The 16,981-nt window shown below is 38.6% G+C and overlaps 1 protein-coding gene across 1 annotated transcript; it reads right to left on the bottom strand.

Annotated features, from left to right (window-relative positions):
• Positions 1-8,162: 8,162 nt before the first annotated feature.
• Positions 8,163-11,046, bottom strand: LOC115690497 (scarecrow-like protein 6). Its single transcript, XM_030616847.2, has 2 exons — positions 10,029-11,046; positions 8,163-9,935 (listed from the first exon to the last, which is right to left on the bottom strand). Exons 1-2 carry the CDS (start codon positions 10,668-10,670, stop codon positions 8,490-8,492), a joined length of 2,088 nt encoding a protein of 695 aa, XP_030472707.2. The 5' UTR covers positions 10,671-11,046; the 3' UTR covers positions 8,163-8,489.
• Between the last annotated feature and the right edge of the window lie 5,935 nt (positions 11,047-16,981).

Raw genomic sequence — 16,981 nt, 5'->3', positions numbered from 1 at the left:
ATGTTCGGAATAAGGGTTTAGCTGGATGCTAAAAATCGGTCTCGACAGGGTAAGGCCGAAGTAAAGGCACCACGAGGGAACTGAATACTTGCATTTGCTAAGTTTCTGCCCATTTCATGGTTTCAAAGCTAAAAGACTGTCTTTCCATCATACTTACTATTAAGATTTTAGATTGACGGTATTTCATTGACCGTGAACGTGTTTTTCTGTAATTTGATTTGGTGATATTTTGTTGATGAAGTATTGCAATCTATAAATAGACTCTATGAAAGCTCGAGAACACTTCTCGTCAAGTTGCCATCAATGGACTGGTCTCGTGCCGACAAGTTGATTCCGTAGCATAGCACGTCATGCGATCGTGTTAACCTGTCGGCCCATTATTTACTCGCGTTACATGATAGTGCGGTGTTAACCCGTTAACTTTCGGATCGTGTTCATATCAAGTAGATCGACTATCGTATCGTGTTTCAGTTTGACCTAATTTGTGGTATATACTCTTTGCCATGACATGGAGTTGACTCCGAGCACGAATTAACCACCCCTAGTGGCGACTATCCCTAGATCCAAACTGCAAGACAAGCTTAAAAGAAAATTGAAATAAAACCGCGTCAAAAAAATGATTATTTTCAAGGAAAATACTCCTTAGTCAACAGCTTACATGTCATTTTCTTTGACTTGGCTAGTGCTGATTACAACCGCACGAATCATGTCGTCTTGTCTAATCTCCCCAGCACAAATTGACCGTTTTTGACGGGATTGCATATGGAGAAAAATCCGAAACCAGCACGCTTCGACACGAATTTTACGCACTTAAATTTTACTAACATAACTAATAAAAATATATATTTTTTGATGATGACACGATGATAAGACTCGATTAGGACATGTAAGTATGAAATTGCTAGTCTTTTTGACTTGGTGTCGCAGATGGTGAGGCGGAAGCACCAATTGCGAGGCGATGATCTCAAGCGTATAATAGACACATGTTATTCGCTAATCTTCCCGTTTGCTCAAAAATATGATATTTTTTTTCATGCTATAAATGTCAATAAGTATTGGTAGGTGTCAACATACGGTCGGTATGAAAAAACTATTGCTAACTTTGTTTTTGAGTTGCGTGTTGGCAGTTTACTAAAACTTCTATAGAACCATAGACAATTATAATAGTTTGGAAATTATCATAATTTGTATCAAATTATCATCTTTCGTTGGCATATTTTTATCAAAGCTTCACTTTTTCTAAAGCTTATACGAATTTATCAACAAAAATGAGAGTAACTTACCAACTCTTGTCGGTTGAATTACCAACTAATTTTGGGTTACCAACTCTCGTTTAAGTTGCTTAAAAATTGATTGCTAATTATTCTTTCATTAGTAAATTAATGGCACAAAATTTGGTACGTCACACAAATAAAGATTGGTAAGTTCGTAAAAGAGTGGAAAAAAAATGAAGGTGTTTGTAAAAAAGACAAATAAAAGTTAGTAAACGTTAATAAAAATTGAATCATATATAGAATTAACTCAACTGAGAGTTTGATAACTCAAAGCAAGATAATATAATTGGGAAAACTAGTTGGTGATCATTCAAATAAAGATTGGTAAATTTAAAAAAAGAATTAGTAAATGTAAGTCGTCGGTAAGAAAGACAAATAAAAATTAGTAAAATAAATAAAGAAAAAGCGACAAACTTGTAACTTGAAAAAGAGCCGAGAATTTCAAAAAATGTCGTTAAGTCGCTAATAAATTGCCATTAGATAAGGTAATTGATAAGTGTTTCTTTCCAAAACTTCTTTTTCTTTTTTTTTTTGTGACAATTACCAACTTCTTCAGAAATCTACCGGCACCGAAAAAATCGATTTATTTGCACACGGAATAGTAGAATCGTTCCAACGTAATAAAACAAGTCATTAGGAATTTGACTAATCCACTTTGCCTCTCGCCATGTCCTTTAAGTCCGATTTCTTTAAACTCTTTTGCAATTTAAAGGAGAAAAATATTTATATGCCTAACCTTCAACTTGGCTACGAGATGCACTTAAATTACTCAAATTGAATAAAATAGCTACAGCGAGCCACCTAAAAAAACATAAAATAATCTTGCAAGAACCACCCACTTTCCCCATCTGTCTCTCTCATCTCATCGAAACATGGATTCCAACAATTTAAATAATTTAATTAAGAATGTAATTAACAAAGGCACAGAAACCAATAAACATAGATCTCCCAATGTGTGCTAAAGAAGGGAAAAAAAAAAAGAAGAAGTGCATTAAACTAATCACGTGGACTTGTGGAGGTCCAATGGTACGCAACCCATGTGACTTCGTTAGCAAAGGAGATTAACTTAATCAGGTGCCCACCTCAGCTAATTCAAAAAATATTTTAAAAAAATTAAAATAGTCACCCCCATTTTTTCCCCTCTGTAAAAAAAGAAATTCTGATTATAAATATTTGATATTATTAATGAAAAGAAAATATAGAAAGAGGGCTCATTTTCCGGTGGTCCTTTCGCAATGGACAAAGGCAGGGATCATACGATGACATTGGTACGAGAGTTTCCATTTGCCTGCATGGATTAGGAGTGGGGGAATTCAGCCAACATCCACCCCACCCTTTATACCATTTGAATAATCTCGCGGTCTTCAATGCAAATAAATCCTATTAAGATAATGATAATAATGCATATTTAGGAGGGTTCAATATTTCATATCGCCTTCACGTTCGACTCACGAATATGGGTCGAGCCGATCGGAACCGCCGGAGATGGGGGCGGGTTCCGCGTGATCCGACGTGAGCGAGCGAACGATCTCGGCGACCACCGGATTTTCCATCGCTACGATGAATCCCGGTACCCTAGAAACATCGCGACAAGCATTTGCCACGGCCATTGGCTTGAGTTCACAACCAAACTGTAGCTAGTAGATGATGAGGCTACGTGTGTGTGGAGAAAGGCATTATATACCTTTTGGTTTAACAAATTTAAGAACTATATGACTTTACAGGCTATCGTAGATTTTTGAATTTGTATCCCGAAATTAAATTTTGATAAAAATTTATCACAGATACATAAGTATTCTTCGTCTTCGCAAGATACTAAGCATCGTCCAATCAATTTGATCCGAACTTAGCACGCGAAAGAGGCGTCAAAAGTAGGACGTTGAGGCGGAGAAAATACGGGAGAAAACTCAATTAATTTTTGCAATTTTAAACACATTCCTCTCTCTCCTCTTTCACGCTCAATTCTAAAGCGTGGCGTGGACCAGAAGGCCGAAAGGGTGTCCAAGGGTCCCCCCTCTTCGCAGGAGCTGTCCCTTTCTTCTGCAATCAATGGAGAAAGTTGCTGTAGAAACTCCAGAAACATTGGTTTTCTCATTTTTATTTTATTGTGTTTACTCCTCTCTCTCTCTCCCTCCTTTTTTTATTTTGTTTTTATTATCGAAACGAGAAATCACTTGTATTAGCTGAGGACTTGCATTATTGGTCAAATTATCTGAGGATAATGTTTTCCCTTCATTAGTCACAATCGAGTGGCCATGACGTACCCGTTAAATTCAATGCGTGCTTAGAAGAAAATATGGCACTAAGCGGTTTCTTTTTGACCGAAAACAAAAACCAAACTTTTTTGCGCACTGGACCATATTTTGAAAACACGTTTATGTTAAGCCAATTTCGTGCATTTTCATGAAGGTGGTTGTGTTGACGTGCTCGAGTAACGCTAGGTATACCGAGATCAATTTATAAAAAAATTATAGTATCGATGCGACGGACTGTAAGAATTTTTTTTTTTCATTCTTTATGTCTAGAGTGCAAGGGGTTCATAAGTGATTCGTGCAAAAAAAGAAAATAGTTCGTTGCATTAGAATTTAAATACCGTTTTTGTGAACCGCATCTTAACATATGTAACATTGCTCATTTGGCTTATAGACTTTCTAAGAGGAAAATATCGTGTTTGGGAAAATCCACACATGCTAACATGCAAGAATCAATAGAGCCCCATATATTAAACGACAAGTAGGGGTGATCGGTTTTAGGGTGGCTCGGTTCCTATCCTAAAACCTGGTACCGAACAGGGAAGGATAGGTTCCCAGTTAGTGGAATGGAGAATTGGCCCACTCGGTCCCATAACTGGTAATTTCTTCTTCTTCTTCTTTTGGTTTCTTCTATTCCCTATAAGTGGGAGTTTCCCAACATTAAAGGAAAAAAAATAATTTCCTAATTATGGTTTGTTCCAAAATAAAAAATAAATCTTGGCCGGTTTGGACCGATTATTTTGAGTAAGGGTGAACAGTTTCAAGTTCTGTACAGTAACTACTTGGAATCTGGAACCTACCCATTGGAACACATTCCTCATTTTTTGAAATCCGAAACTTACCATGCATATAGTGGAATCTGAAACCTACCCTGTCACAAATTTCAAGATTTACCTAAGTTTCACCTGTATAATTAATTAAATGATTTGACCACCACTTGCTAATACAATACATTGACCATAACTTATATTTAGACACACGAAAAATGTGAAACATTAACAAAGTAAAAGTCTCAGTCATAAAATGGAATCTCGGACTAACAATTCCAGATTATACACTCATTATCGGACACCATCGAATACAGTAGGATCATGCGAAAACATAAACCAAGAAAAACACAAAAACTTGTTACAAGTTCCAGGTTCCACCTATCTAGGGCCTAAAATCTACTCGTCGAAATATGTTCCCCAACTTTTGGAATGTAGAACTTACCTTGCATACCCTAAAATCTAGAATCTGACATGTTCCGATCGGTCTAGTTCTCTGATTTCAGTTTGTTACCCTAGAACCATGCTCACCCTTAATTTCGGGTACCGGGAACCACCCAGAACCAGCCAGTTCAATTTAGTTCCCAAGTTGGATCAGGACCGATGCACACCCCTAGCAGTAAATATATTGTGAACACACGATGCGTTATTTCACATCGGTTAATTAGTGAATTTTAATAAGAAAACTTATGGGTCATACATTATTAGAATCTAGTGCTTACACTACAATTCCACGTTCTTGATTTTTTTTTTTTGGATTCCCTCCTCAAATTCAATGTAAATGATAACTACCGCCAATAAAAAAAAAAACCTATAAACTAACTAAATTGCCTCGAGTCTTTAGAATACATTTTAGGTATTCTCATAAATCCATGACAGTCACACAACTCCTACCATATCTTGTTTAGATATCTTGCCATCATGCTTTTCATCTAATCCAATGTTAATTAATCGTGTTGACCTAATGTTTTTTTTAGAAGGAAAACACTCTCGGATTATATATTCTTTAGTCACCTCATTCAGGATGTCTGGTAACATCATGATTAACAACCAAACCTTGTCACTGAAACTCAATGTTCTTTTTTGTTTTTTGTCCTTTTTTTGTGGGAAAGAGTCAAAGAAGGGATGATATCAACTCTTTCGAACTTTTACGAAACCACTAAGGTCCAAGCACGAAGTTGCAAAAGCAATAGGGCGACTGGAAGAATGACATGGAGGCCGATCAGCAACTCCAAAAGTCGAATGATTAAGCTATGCCAAAGTCCTGGTGACTATGAATGCACTCGATACCCTAATGTCGTGTAGAGCAGTTGAAATCTAGAGACATGAGTGCATGAACGATGTCGACCTCATTAGATGAGGAAGATTAGCACCATGGTTTGACACTGCTGAAGGGGTTGGCGATGTGCGGCGTGAAGGGTCGGGAGGAAAGCTCGGGAATGGGAGATTGTCGAACCTCCTCGGGCATGGATCGGCGTTGATTTCCGACACGGTTTGACGTACTATCGTATCGTTTGATCCCGACCCTTTATTTGTCTTCTCGTTGGTGATAGACTACATAACTTGCGGAAAATGTTTGGTCACAAAGGACTTCAACCGATACTACGATATCTCATTCAGATCCCCATTGTTTTTCTCTCATAATAAATAGGGTTAATACCACGAAAAATCCCAAATTGGTACACTTGTGACAAATTTACCCCGAACTATTTTTTTGACCACAAAAAATCTCACATTAGTACACTTGTAATAATTTTACCTCGAACTAATTTTTTGACCACTAAAAACTTCAAACCGGTACACCTATGACAATTTTACCCAAAACTAATTTTCTGACCACTAAAAACTCCAAGCTGGTACATTTGTAACAAATTTACCCTCCGTTAGTGTTTTGGATTAATATCATGAAAAATCACAAATTAATAAACCTATGACAAACAGAGAGATAAAACCCCAAACTAGTACAGCCGTCAACTACCACATGTCATCAAATTTAGCAATTTAACGGAAACTAACGAAGGGTGAATTTTTCACAAGTGTACCAATTTGAAATTTTTGGTGATCAAAAAATTAGTTCGGGGTAAAATTGTCACATGTGTACCGATGTAGGGTTTTTGATGATCAAAAAAATAGTTCGGGATAAAATTGCCACACGTGTACCGGTTTAGGATTTTTTGTAGTTTAAAAAAATAATTTTAGATAAATTTATCACATGCGTATCAATTTGGGACTTTTCGTGATATTAACCCTAATAAATATAAGTTGACTGACTATAGATTTGCATTTTGCCAAACAAGAGTTTTCTTTTTGGGTGGCGGGCGAAAAACAGAGGAGAATTTAAGCAAAGAGATCATCAATTTCCCACCTACGTAGAACATCAATCATCAATCACAATCATCATTCAAGAAAACCCGTCCTCTCTCTCTCTCTCTCCCTCTAGCAACATGGCCTCGATCATTTAATAATATGATTATGTCTAAACAAAAGCAAGGCAAACTAATTTAAAAAAATAAACGAACAGGGCCCCTCAGGCTAATAAAAGAAGAGGTTAGTTTAATCATGTGAGGGGGGGTCCAATACCTACTGAGACGAATGTGGCTTCATTAGGTAGGCACACAAAAAACTAAGACACCGATTACATTGCATCTCAACTACCATCATACATCATCTTTTGTAATCTGTTAAAACTCAAAAATTCAAGAAAAAACAACCATTTAGACTCGTCACCAAATAGAAGAATTATATGAGCATCGGTGAAGCCCCTTTGGCTCATATGCATATCTAAGAGAATGTCACTCTTAAATAGCCGAGATCCACGACCGGCACAGCGTAAAACATTTACCCAAGCCATTGCTCTTCCCTGTATTTTCAGTTACCTGTGCTGTGACCGTCGTCCTCGCATGAAAACGATGGATCATTCGCATACAGAATTCGGACATTACCCTTCAACACATCAAAATGTATTCCGTACATGAACCTAAGAGGACTGCTAAGGAGCATTACCACGAAAAGGAGCCGTCTGACGTTAATCGATGGTGTGATGCAGTACAACGAGTTTTTTTTGCGAGAAAGTGATTCGCTTCACGTGCAATCTACACTACAGTCATAGCTAGTTCGTGGGAGCCAACATTAGAGCAGAGGCTACAATGCGACAGCTAAAAGTTTCGCATAACTCGAGAAGAAGCTAAGCTGTGGAGGAGAATTCTCTAATGAGGAAGACTTCTTGCAAGAGATATGACTCAGCTGGTTATGTCCTCTGCTGGTTGCACAAGGACTTGAAACCGTATCCAGCTCAAGAAGTCAGGATTTAGGGAAAGGCTATGCATGTTTCACAGCAAGACAGACATTGGAAACTTCGGATAAAAAATCAGAAAAACTATAACTGGAGCTGCGTATTGCAAATACAGAATTTGTGCTAAGCCCTGTAACAGTAAACTTGAATTTGAAGTGGAAAGTAGCAAACTAGGTTCTAAATAAATTGGAAATTGGAAGCAGTCACGGAGGCTAGTCAGAAGGATTTCGCAATTGAATGGAAAAGAAACTAGCAATTGTTTTGTTTTTGGATATGTATGCTTAGAAAAAAGCTTAAACAGCTTTTCAAGAACCAAGCTAAGGTAAACTCGCAAGCACTTAATTCTTCTAAACCCAAATAAAAGTAAGCTACACAAGGTATTTGAAGACTTTGCATGATATTTATATTGATCCCACACATAGCCTCTAATAATCAAGAGAACAAACTATAGAGTGATCTTTTCAACAAAATCTGCACAACCTAAGCAGCACCATGAAGCTTACTATGTTGATGACCTAAGATTGGCAAAGAGCGAACATTGAACAGAAGTTAATCGTGACTTTTTGGAATTTGGAGGTTCAAGGTCAATTTCTTTGTCAATATCTTACTTAACATCGTTGTCAAGTGTACAACAATCAGCTACATCCGCAAAACATGGAATAAGCATCATACACCATTTAACACCCATATCCAAAGTAAGACGCTAAAACAGTACAAAGTGATTCAGTCACCAAGTTGGCTGGTCTTTAATTGGAAATAGTAGACCCAAACCAGATAGATGATTAGCATACTACATCCATCAGCAATTAAGAAAAAGTAAAGATCAGCATCAAAAGGCAATAGGGTGTGTCACCTTCATGATGAAGGCCAATTTGCAGAACTTTGCTCATGAGATGCAAGCTCCTCAGCATCTCCAAGCAGACGCGGATACAAGCTCTTTCCGCTGCCAGCAGAGCACGAGAGAATGCTGTCTCTTCTCTATGTGGAAACCCCGAACGGGGGTCCGCTGCACGAGACACTCGGCTTGAGATTCGTTGAAATTGCTAAATGTCAATGGGGAGAACCCAGATGACAAAAACAGCGACCTCCAAAAAACAGTTCTCTCTGGTGTCCGGTGCCGACCCATTAGGATTTTCTCGATGCCAGGTTGAAGATAGTACTTCTCGATCTTTTGCAATAACTCCAAGTTCACATTCACAGCATCAAGGGATTCAAGCAAGCTTGAATAACAATCGAGGGTTTGGACTACCTGTTGCATAAATGGGAGATCGGTTCGGTCGCAACTTCTATCCAGTGACATCACAATTTTGGGGGAGAGTTGCTTCACAAATCGAAGTGCTAGCGGCAAAAATGACGGGTGAGCAGAAAAGGAGCCAATAGGAAGATTCACAGCAATCGCCTCGCCATCTGGCACATTGAGGGGCAGTGGCCAAGGTGTTGAACTTAAAGCCTCGATGTTTATGACTTCAAATTCTAAGGCAACATTAATTTCACTGGCAAAATGCTTAAGGTTTTCCTGGGTGAGGCCGAGCTCGAGCTCGTCATGGGTCGTGGGAGATGCAAAAGCAGTAATCTTGAGCGAGGGAGCGCCCCCATTCCGCAATGCGAGTTCTTGCATCAGAGAAGCCCATTGCCCGCCATAACCAATGTCGAAACTAATTATGTGGACTCTGTCAAATCCTTCCAATGCTTCAAGAAAGGCTTGGTTACACGTAAAGTTTGCAAATTGAAGGACAGGAGAGATCTCAGAGAACGACTTATAAGCACCGATCTTGTAAATGAGACTAAAAGGCAAGAAGGCCGGAGGATTAGTCGAATTAGCATGGAGGAGCAACTGCAGAGCCTCCTTGACATAAAAGGCAGCCCTATGAAAAGGCTTACCAATAGGAGAGAGCTGGTGATTGAGCCGCGCCAATATCCCTTGCGCGAGTACCGGGTGTCCAGTTTCGATCAGCTCCACGGCCTTATAAAGCTGTTCAAGTATCGCCTGCTGAAGCTGGTGGGTCGCGATGTCGTCGTTTACCATCTTCTGTTTCATCACAGCTGCCACTGGCCTCTGCTGAAATTGTTGAGGATGCAATTGAAGCTGCTGATGCTGCTGTCGCCGGGCGAACAAGTCCTGCCCGGAATCCAACAAGCCGGTTCCAGGGCCGGAATAATTCAGCTCAATGGAGCCGGGGTTTAGCCTCTTCAGGGGTGGCAGCAACAACAGGTGATGATCCTGCATCTGAGCATGTCCTGATGGCAGGAAAAAAGAAGGATTTGGGGAGAACTGTGCCTGGTTCTGGTTAATAATCGCTTGCGGGTTGAAAATCATGGGCTTTTCATCAAGAGATTCATTGTGATGTTGCTGAAAAACACCAGGAGGGAAAGCAGGCACAATAGCATTGTTAGCTGAAGAATTGAAAAAGGGGATTGGGTTTGAGACTGAAGGGACCCTTACATTGTTGCCATGTAGATTTTGGGCACTGAGAGCGAAATCAGGGCCTGAGTCATGCAGAGAAGTCTCGATGTTCAAATTGGTGCTGGTCACAGGCTCAAAGCTGAAACCTGGATCCAGCACCCCAAATCCTGCACTGAATTCCAGTTCTTGAGACCCACCAGTGCTCTGCAAGAGCTTGCTCAGTCCCATAGATGGGTCCTCAATGTCGCCCATTATCATCCTCAGAATTGACTGCTCTTGACTGTTCTCAGGCAAAACACCTTCCCAGTCCTCCACTCCCATCCCACATTTTGCTAGAGCACCTTGAGGCGTGTTGTAGCCCGAAGCCGCCGCCGCCGCGCCGGTGGTGTCGGTCGAGGCACCACCTCCTCCGCCGCTGTTGAGAGAGGAAGACAGTGTAGAGGACGGTTGAGGGCTTGGGCTTCTTTTGATTTCAAGAAATAAGGATTTCTCACTGCCCACATAGAAATTTCCCAATTTGCTTCTTGGGGTTTCCGTGTTCAACCACTTCTGGTGCTGTTCTTGGTGGTGGTGGTGGTGGTGGGGGCGGTGGTCCTTTTGGGATGAATCTGAAGAAGCAGAGAAATCTAGCACCACCCCTTTCCTTTGAAGCTCCTCAGAGGGTAAGGGCGTGGCCTTCATCTAAAGAAAGAGACACTCGCACACCAAACAAACAACAAAAAAGAAATGCTATCTTCGAAACCCCCCCGAAACACAACCACAGAGCTCCACCGATTCAGACCAAACCCAGAAACGTCCAAAGCTCTCGAGAAAAAAACGAAGAGAACGACTCAAAACACGGAACAAGAACCCACCCACAAAAAAAACACAGAGACGGGAATCAGATTGCCAAGCACCCAGCTCCGGCGTCCCCGAACCAAACGGAACCCGTCGAATGCATGCAGATCCAGAACCCACCCCCGCTGCACGACCCCAGCTCGCTCTTGTTCTTCTTCTTCACTTGCTCCCTCTCCCCCACCATGAGCCCACACGCCGTCATATCTCCAAACACCACCCCTCCCCCTCCCCCACCCCACAAAAACAGAGTCTTCCCCCCCCCTCCCTTTGCTTCCCCTCGAGCTCCTCTTTCTTGCTGTGGTGTGAAGGTCGAGACTTTGGAGATGAGTTCCCCCCCACTTCCCCTTCCTTCCTTTCTTATCTTTCTTTTCTTTTCTTTTTTTTTCTTTCCTCTGCTCCCGTTTTTTGCCCCCCTTGATGTTCTTTCTCTTCTCCTCTGGCCTTTGTAGTACTCTGCCTTCTGTTTTCTGCTATGGATGCGTGCAACATATAAAAGTGGTAAAGTGCCCCATCAACAATCCCCCCCTCTCCCTCTCTCTCTCTCTCTACTCTCTCTCTCTCTCTCTCTAGCATGTCTTTTTTTCTCTTCTTCTTTTTTTTTCCCCCATTTCGGACATTAACGGGCTAATATATGTTAATGAGTATTTTATGTGGCTTTTGTCTGTAGACGTACGCTTAGCCACTCATTGTGCCAATGCCCTCCCTCCCTCGTCGCAGCCCACACACATAAATTTCCCATTTTGATTGCCACCCTCGATTCCTTTCGCCTCCTCCTGTTAGAAAAACCATTCCTTTTCAACAGAGAGAGAGAGAGAGAGACCAACGACGTCCGAGGGGGAAAAGGCGAACCGAGCTTCTTCAGAGACGCTCGGTTCTTTCCATCCCCCACCCCGCCACCCCCCCCCCCCCCCCCCCACAACTTTTTTTTCTCTAAGTTTCTTCCCAAACCCGCCGGCGCTCCCCCGGAATGCCACCGCGCCTCCGCCGCACGCCCGCGGCGGCGAACCGCCCGGGGGGCGGGGCAGGGCGGTCATTTCGCCCCGGGGGAGCAGCTCTGCCCCCGGGTCGGAACGGGGGGGGCCGGGTTTCCGAGACTGAATCTGACGACACGAGATATACAGAAGAGGCTCTGTTTTTTTTTTTTTTTCTGGGGGGTTCGAGAGGGTCGAGGCGGGGGGGATCGGACGGCGGAGATGCGCCGCTGCGGATTTGGGAGGGGACGGCACGTGCGGCTGCGATGGAGGGGGAGGGGTTAAGGGTGATTAGAATCGGGGGCGGGTGATTAAGGCTCGATTAGGGGTTGATTAGCGGGGTTAATTAAGGGAGGAGGCAGGGGAGAGTGCGTGTGATTTGTGTATGGGTGGGCCCCCCCCCGCCCCTTTGGTGAACTGTCACTTTCTTTTGGTTTTGCTCGTAGAAAGTGAAAAAAAAAATAAAGGAGAAGGAACAGAAAGGCCAAAAAAAAAAAAAAAATTTTGCAGGTGAAAGCACACTGATTGACGGCCGGTGACTTTCTTTTACTTTTTACTTAGACCTTGTAAAAGGAAGGGAGGGAGGGAGGGAGTGAAAAAAATTCATCTCCTTTAAATCCATTCATTTCCCCAAAAATGATGAATTTGTAATACCGGCATGCATCGCTTGAACAAACGATCGACCTGGAAAATATATTTCATTGCTCGGGAAAGTATTTAGATAGGAACTGTCGTCGATAACGAAACATCTGGGTGATTATTTTTCTCCGTTGTTGCTTCATCTGTAACTCTTGTATCTTCATTTCGTTAGGTTTGACGATTTGATTGTTTAAGCTGATCCCAATTCTAAATGTCAACTTTGTACTATATATCCCTTTAATGTACTAATGCGTTGATGTTAAGATGAATTCACACCAAATTTTCTGTACATCATCTTCTTATCATAAATTTATCGTACGATTGGCGTAAAGCGCGTGTTTAGTGTTCAATCAAGAGATAAATGGACCGTAACAATAAGGCCGTCCAAAAATTTTACCATAATTTGAAATACCGGCATGCATCGCTTGAAAAAACGATCGAACGGGAAATATATTTCATCGTTCGGGAAAGTATTTAGATAGGAACCGTTGTCGATGATGAAACATCCGAGTGATCATTTTTCTTCGTTGTTGCTTCATTTGTAACTCTTGTATCTTTATTTTGTCAGGTTTGGCGATTTAATTGTTTAAGGTGATCCCAATTCTAAATGTCAACTTTGTACTATAATCCCTTTAATGTACTAATGTGTTGATATTAAGATGAATTCATACCAAATTTGTTGTACATCATCTTCTTATCATAAATTTATCGTATGATCGGCGCAAAGCGTGTGTTTAGCATTCAATTTAGAGATAAATGGACCATAACAATAAGGCCATCCAAAAATTTTATCATAATTTGGTAAGACATAGAGAAAATTTATTAGGAGAATGGCCAGAACTGTGTAATTCTTCCGGTTCGGTGGCTTGGCTTGCTTTTAACAAAAATTATCTTTTTTTTACGACGTTATATTTGGCGTTCTAGAAAAATTCAAAGCTAAAAAATTGCATTATAAAAAAAAACTAATATGAAATTACTCAATAACCATGGCGTTTCCGACAAGTTCTTCCTATCCCTTGCCTTCATTTTCATCTGCATGATTATCAATTAACTGTTTTTTTTTTTGGTCGAAAAATTAAAGGAATTAACTAACACCAAATAAATAATATACCGCCATAATTATACATCCACGATCATGAAAAACAAACATTGTACAACCACCTCAAGTCCAATTCCTCTTATAAATTCTAACCATCATGTCGCCATGTAAGAAAATAAATTCAAAGTTACTTTGCAACCTCAAAATTCAATCAAGAGGGTTCCAATAAAATCGGGGTCGATATGATACTTTAAGATCTGTAAAATATTAAAATTTAAAATAAACAAACTTATTAAGTTCAATATATAGTTGGCTTGACATCAAACAAAGGAAGTAGTATAACATGTAATAAAAATAACGTTCATATCTTCCCTAAAGCCAAATTAAAGTGATGGAACAGTCTTACTTTCAATTCTTACATACTTGGGAGTTCTACTAAATGAAATAATGCATTCTTACATTTTTAAGGACCTTACCGAACTAGATTGTTAGAGTAATTAAATATTAAACCACACATTCATTTTAAAGCTTAACCTTTTAGAACAGTTGGTAGTGACTCTACAAAATCTCACATGGTATCAGAGCTGGAGGTTTTGCATTCAAATTTTTCCGGGCTCTAATTGCCTACTCAATTAAATATGTCAACGCCTAGTGCTAGACAAAAATGGTCCCACAAAATCTTTCATGTATAATGCGATATCAGTAAATGAATTTCGATTTACACCCTTTAAAAAATTTCAAGAAAGCATAAAACAAATTTAGGAACTCAAATCCAAAATATTGAATATTAGTGATAAACTCATGCCTACATCACGAGAAGAATGGTACCACACATACAATTACTTCAACCAAACTTTTTCTAAGATTAGAAGTTACTTGTCAAAAAAGAAAAAAAAAAGGTTAAAAGTTATACTATAACAATCTTTTGATAGACATTTGTAATGGAGAAAATAATAAATATAAAGCATATTAATATTGTTTTTGTTTTCATCTGAAAAATATTTTATATCTTGCGACATTCTATCATTGTCTTTCTTATTGGTGTGGATATACAATAAGAACATACTTTTTCTTTGACTTTTCGAATGGAAGTTTCCTAATAATTGAGCAGTAGTTTACATAAGGTAGATAATAATTGAAAAAATCAAGGCCTTTTTATCTAATTGGAAGTATAAAGATGAGACTTAAAGGGAGTTAAATTAATGTAGGATCAATATATATATGTACACACAAACGATTTTGATACCAATGTAATAACCTTGGAACACACTTTGTCAAATTCACTATAAGAATTAACAAAACATGCACATCGGATAAAGTTTAATTATGTGCAGAATATATACAGTACATATTTATTCAAACATTAACGTGAATTTAAGTGCGCGCGTTAATTGTGTGTTGGATCCAACTTATATTCTCATATTGTGCACTATAGCATGTTGTGTCTATCGCATCGGTCATTGTTTGTCGATTACATAAAAATTTTATTTTAGGCAGTCGCGTAAAAATGAGAAAACTTTCGATATAAGTCCAAGATCATCTGCAAATTGATAATCAAGTTTTGTCACTCTATATATCTATATCACATTGACTTTATGTTTCTAAATCTCAAGAAAGCACATGACAAATTTAGGAACTCAAATTAGAAATTTCTTTTTGAATAGTAGCGACAAGCTCATGACTACATCACGCTGAGAAAGGTACCACATACAATTACTTCAACCAAACTTTTTCTAAGATTAGAAGTTACTTGTCAAAAAAGAAAAAAAAAAGGTTAAAAGTTATACTATAACAATCTTTTGATAAACATTTGTAATGGAGAAAATAATAAATATAAAGCATATTAATATTGTTTTTGTTTTTGTCTGACAAATATTTTATATCTTGTGACAATCTATCATTAAAATGTTTTTCTTATCGGTATTAGCGAGATGAGGGGATATACATTGAGAACAGACTTTTTCTTTAACTTTTCGAACGAAAGTTTTCTAATAATCGAGCAATTGTTTACATATCATTTGAAGGTAGATAACAACTGAAAAAATCAAAGCCTTTTTTTATATCTAATTGGGAGTACGTAGATGACTTAAAAGGGGTTAAATTAACATAGGATCAATATATATATATATATATATATATATATATATATATCTATATATACTATTTTGATACCAATGCAATTACCCTGGAACACACTTTGTCAATTTCACGTTAAGAATTAACAAAACATGCACATCGGATAAAGTTTAATCATTTGCGGAATTATATACAATGCATATTTATACAAACATTAACGTGAGTTCAAGTGCGTTAATTGTGTGTTGAGATCAATTTATATCGTGCACTATAGCGCGCTGTATCCATCACGCCTGTCATCGTTTGTCGATTACATAAAATTTTTAATTTAGGCAGTTGCGTAAAAACGAGAAAGCTTTCAATATAAGTCCAAGATCATCTGCTAATTGATAATCATGTTTCGTCACTCTATATATCAATATCACATCGACTTTATGTTTCTAAAGTATTTGCTCGAATGGCGAAAATCTCATTTCAAGTAGATATTCTAATCATGTTCCGTTCATACACTGCATGTTGAGAGTTGAAAAGACAATTTGGTCCAATTAAGTAATGCACTTTTCTTTTTGCATGTAGTTAAGAAAAATGAGAGGCTAAATTTGAGCCTCGTGGACCAATTATCACCTAAATGAATACTTCTGATGAATTGTCTATTAGCCTTCATGATTGACTATAACCTTTCGTTCGTACGTGACTCATCACATCACTAATCCTTAATGAAGATTAATGATCGAATTAAGCAAATCAAACCTATTCATATTCGAAGACCTTAAGATTCTTCTAAATTTTTGTTTATTGTTGCTTAATAGCATTTTGTTTTCCATTTTTTTTTGTTGCAAATCTTATGGAAAGATACCTTGCTTCGTCGTATAATTGTTAAAATTAGGGAAAATGACACAAATGATCACGGAACTTTGGCCCAGTATGCAATATCGTCCATGAACTTTTAATTTGTTTGATATGGTTTCTGAATTATTTTTTTTATGCTGAATCTAGTTTCTAAACTACATGAAAATGTTCAATGTCATCATTCTATTAATTCAAATTAGTAGAATCTCCTGACGTGGCTTCCAATTTGCAAAGTTTGGACAGTAGACCATAAAAAAAAAGTTACGCGTGGATTATTCAAATAAGATATTCATCTCAAAATCGGATATAATAATCCATGTCATAAAAAAACGATAGACGTGTTAATGCTATTATTTTTTTCCCTTTTCTAAAGTAGATGTATAAAAAGATGGACATATTGACTAATCATTTTTTAAAATCCGACTCATCCTATAATGATTTACATCATCAAATAACGTTTGATTTGTCATTGAAGCAAACAGAATGACTACATTGAGCATTTGTTAATAGTTTATGGACTGCATAAAATAAATTAAAAATTTATGGACAATATTGCATATTGGGCCAAAGTTTAGGGATCA

This window comes from Syzygium oleosum, unplaced genomic scaffold, assembly GCF_021117445.2.
Source record: "Syzygium oleosum isolate NSW1041296 unplaced genomic scaffold, Sole_v2.1 Sole_v2.14, whole genome shotgun sequence".
NCBI classification, from domain to species: domain Eukaryota; kingdom Viridiplantae; phylum Streptophyta; class Magnoliopsida; order Myrtales; family Myrtaceae; genus Syzygium; species Syzygium oleosum.
The sequence above is the reverse complement of the archived record's forward strand: the minus strand, read 5'-3'. Positions and strand labels throughout refer to the sequence as shown.

Bases quoted from the DNA above. Each gene is read 5' to 3' on its own strand.
- LOC115690497 (XM_030616847.2), bottom strand. From the start codon at position 10,670: ATGAAGGCCACGCCCTTACCCTCTGAGGAGCTTCAAAGGAAAGGGGTG. The intron at 9,936-10,028 runs GTAAGGGTCCCT...GGTGTTTTTCAG, and splicing joins AAAATCTACATGGCAACAAT to CAACATCACAATGAATCTCT.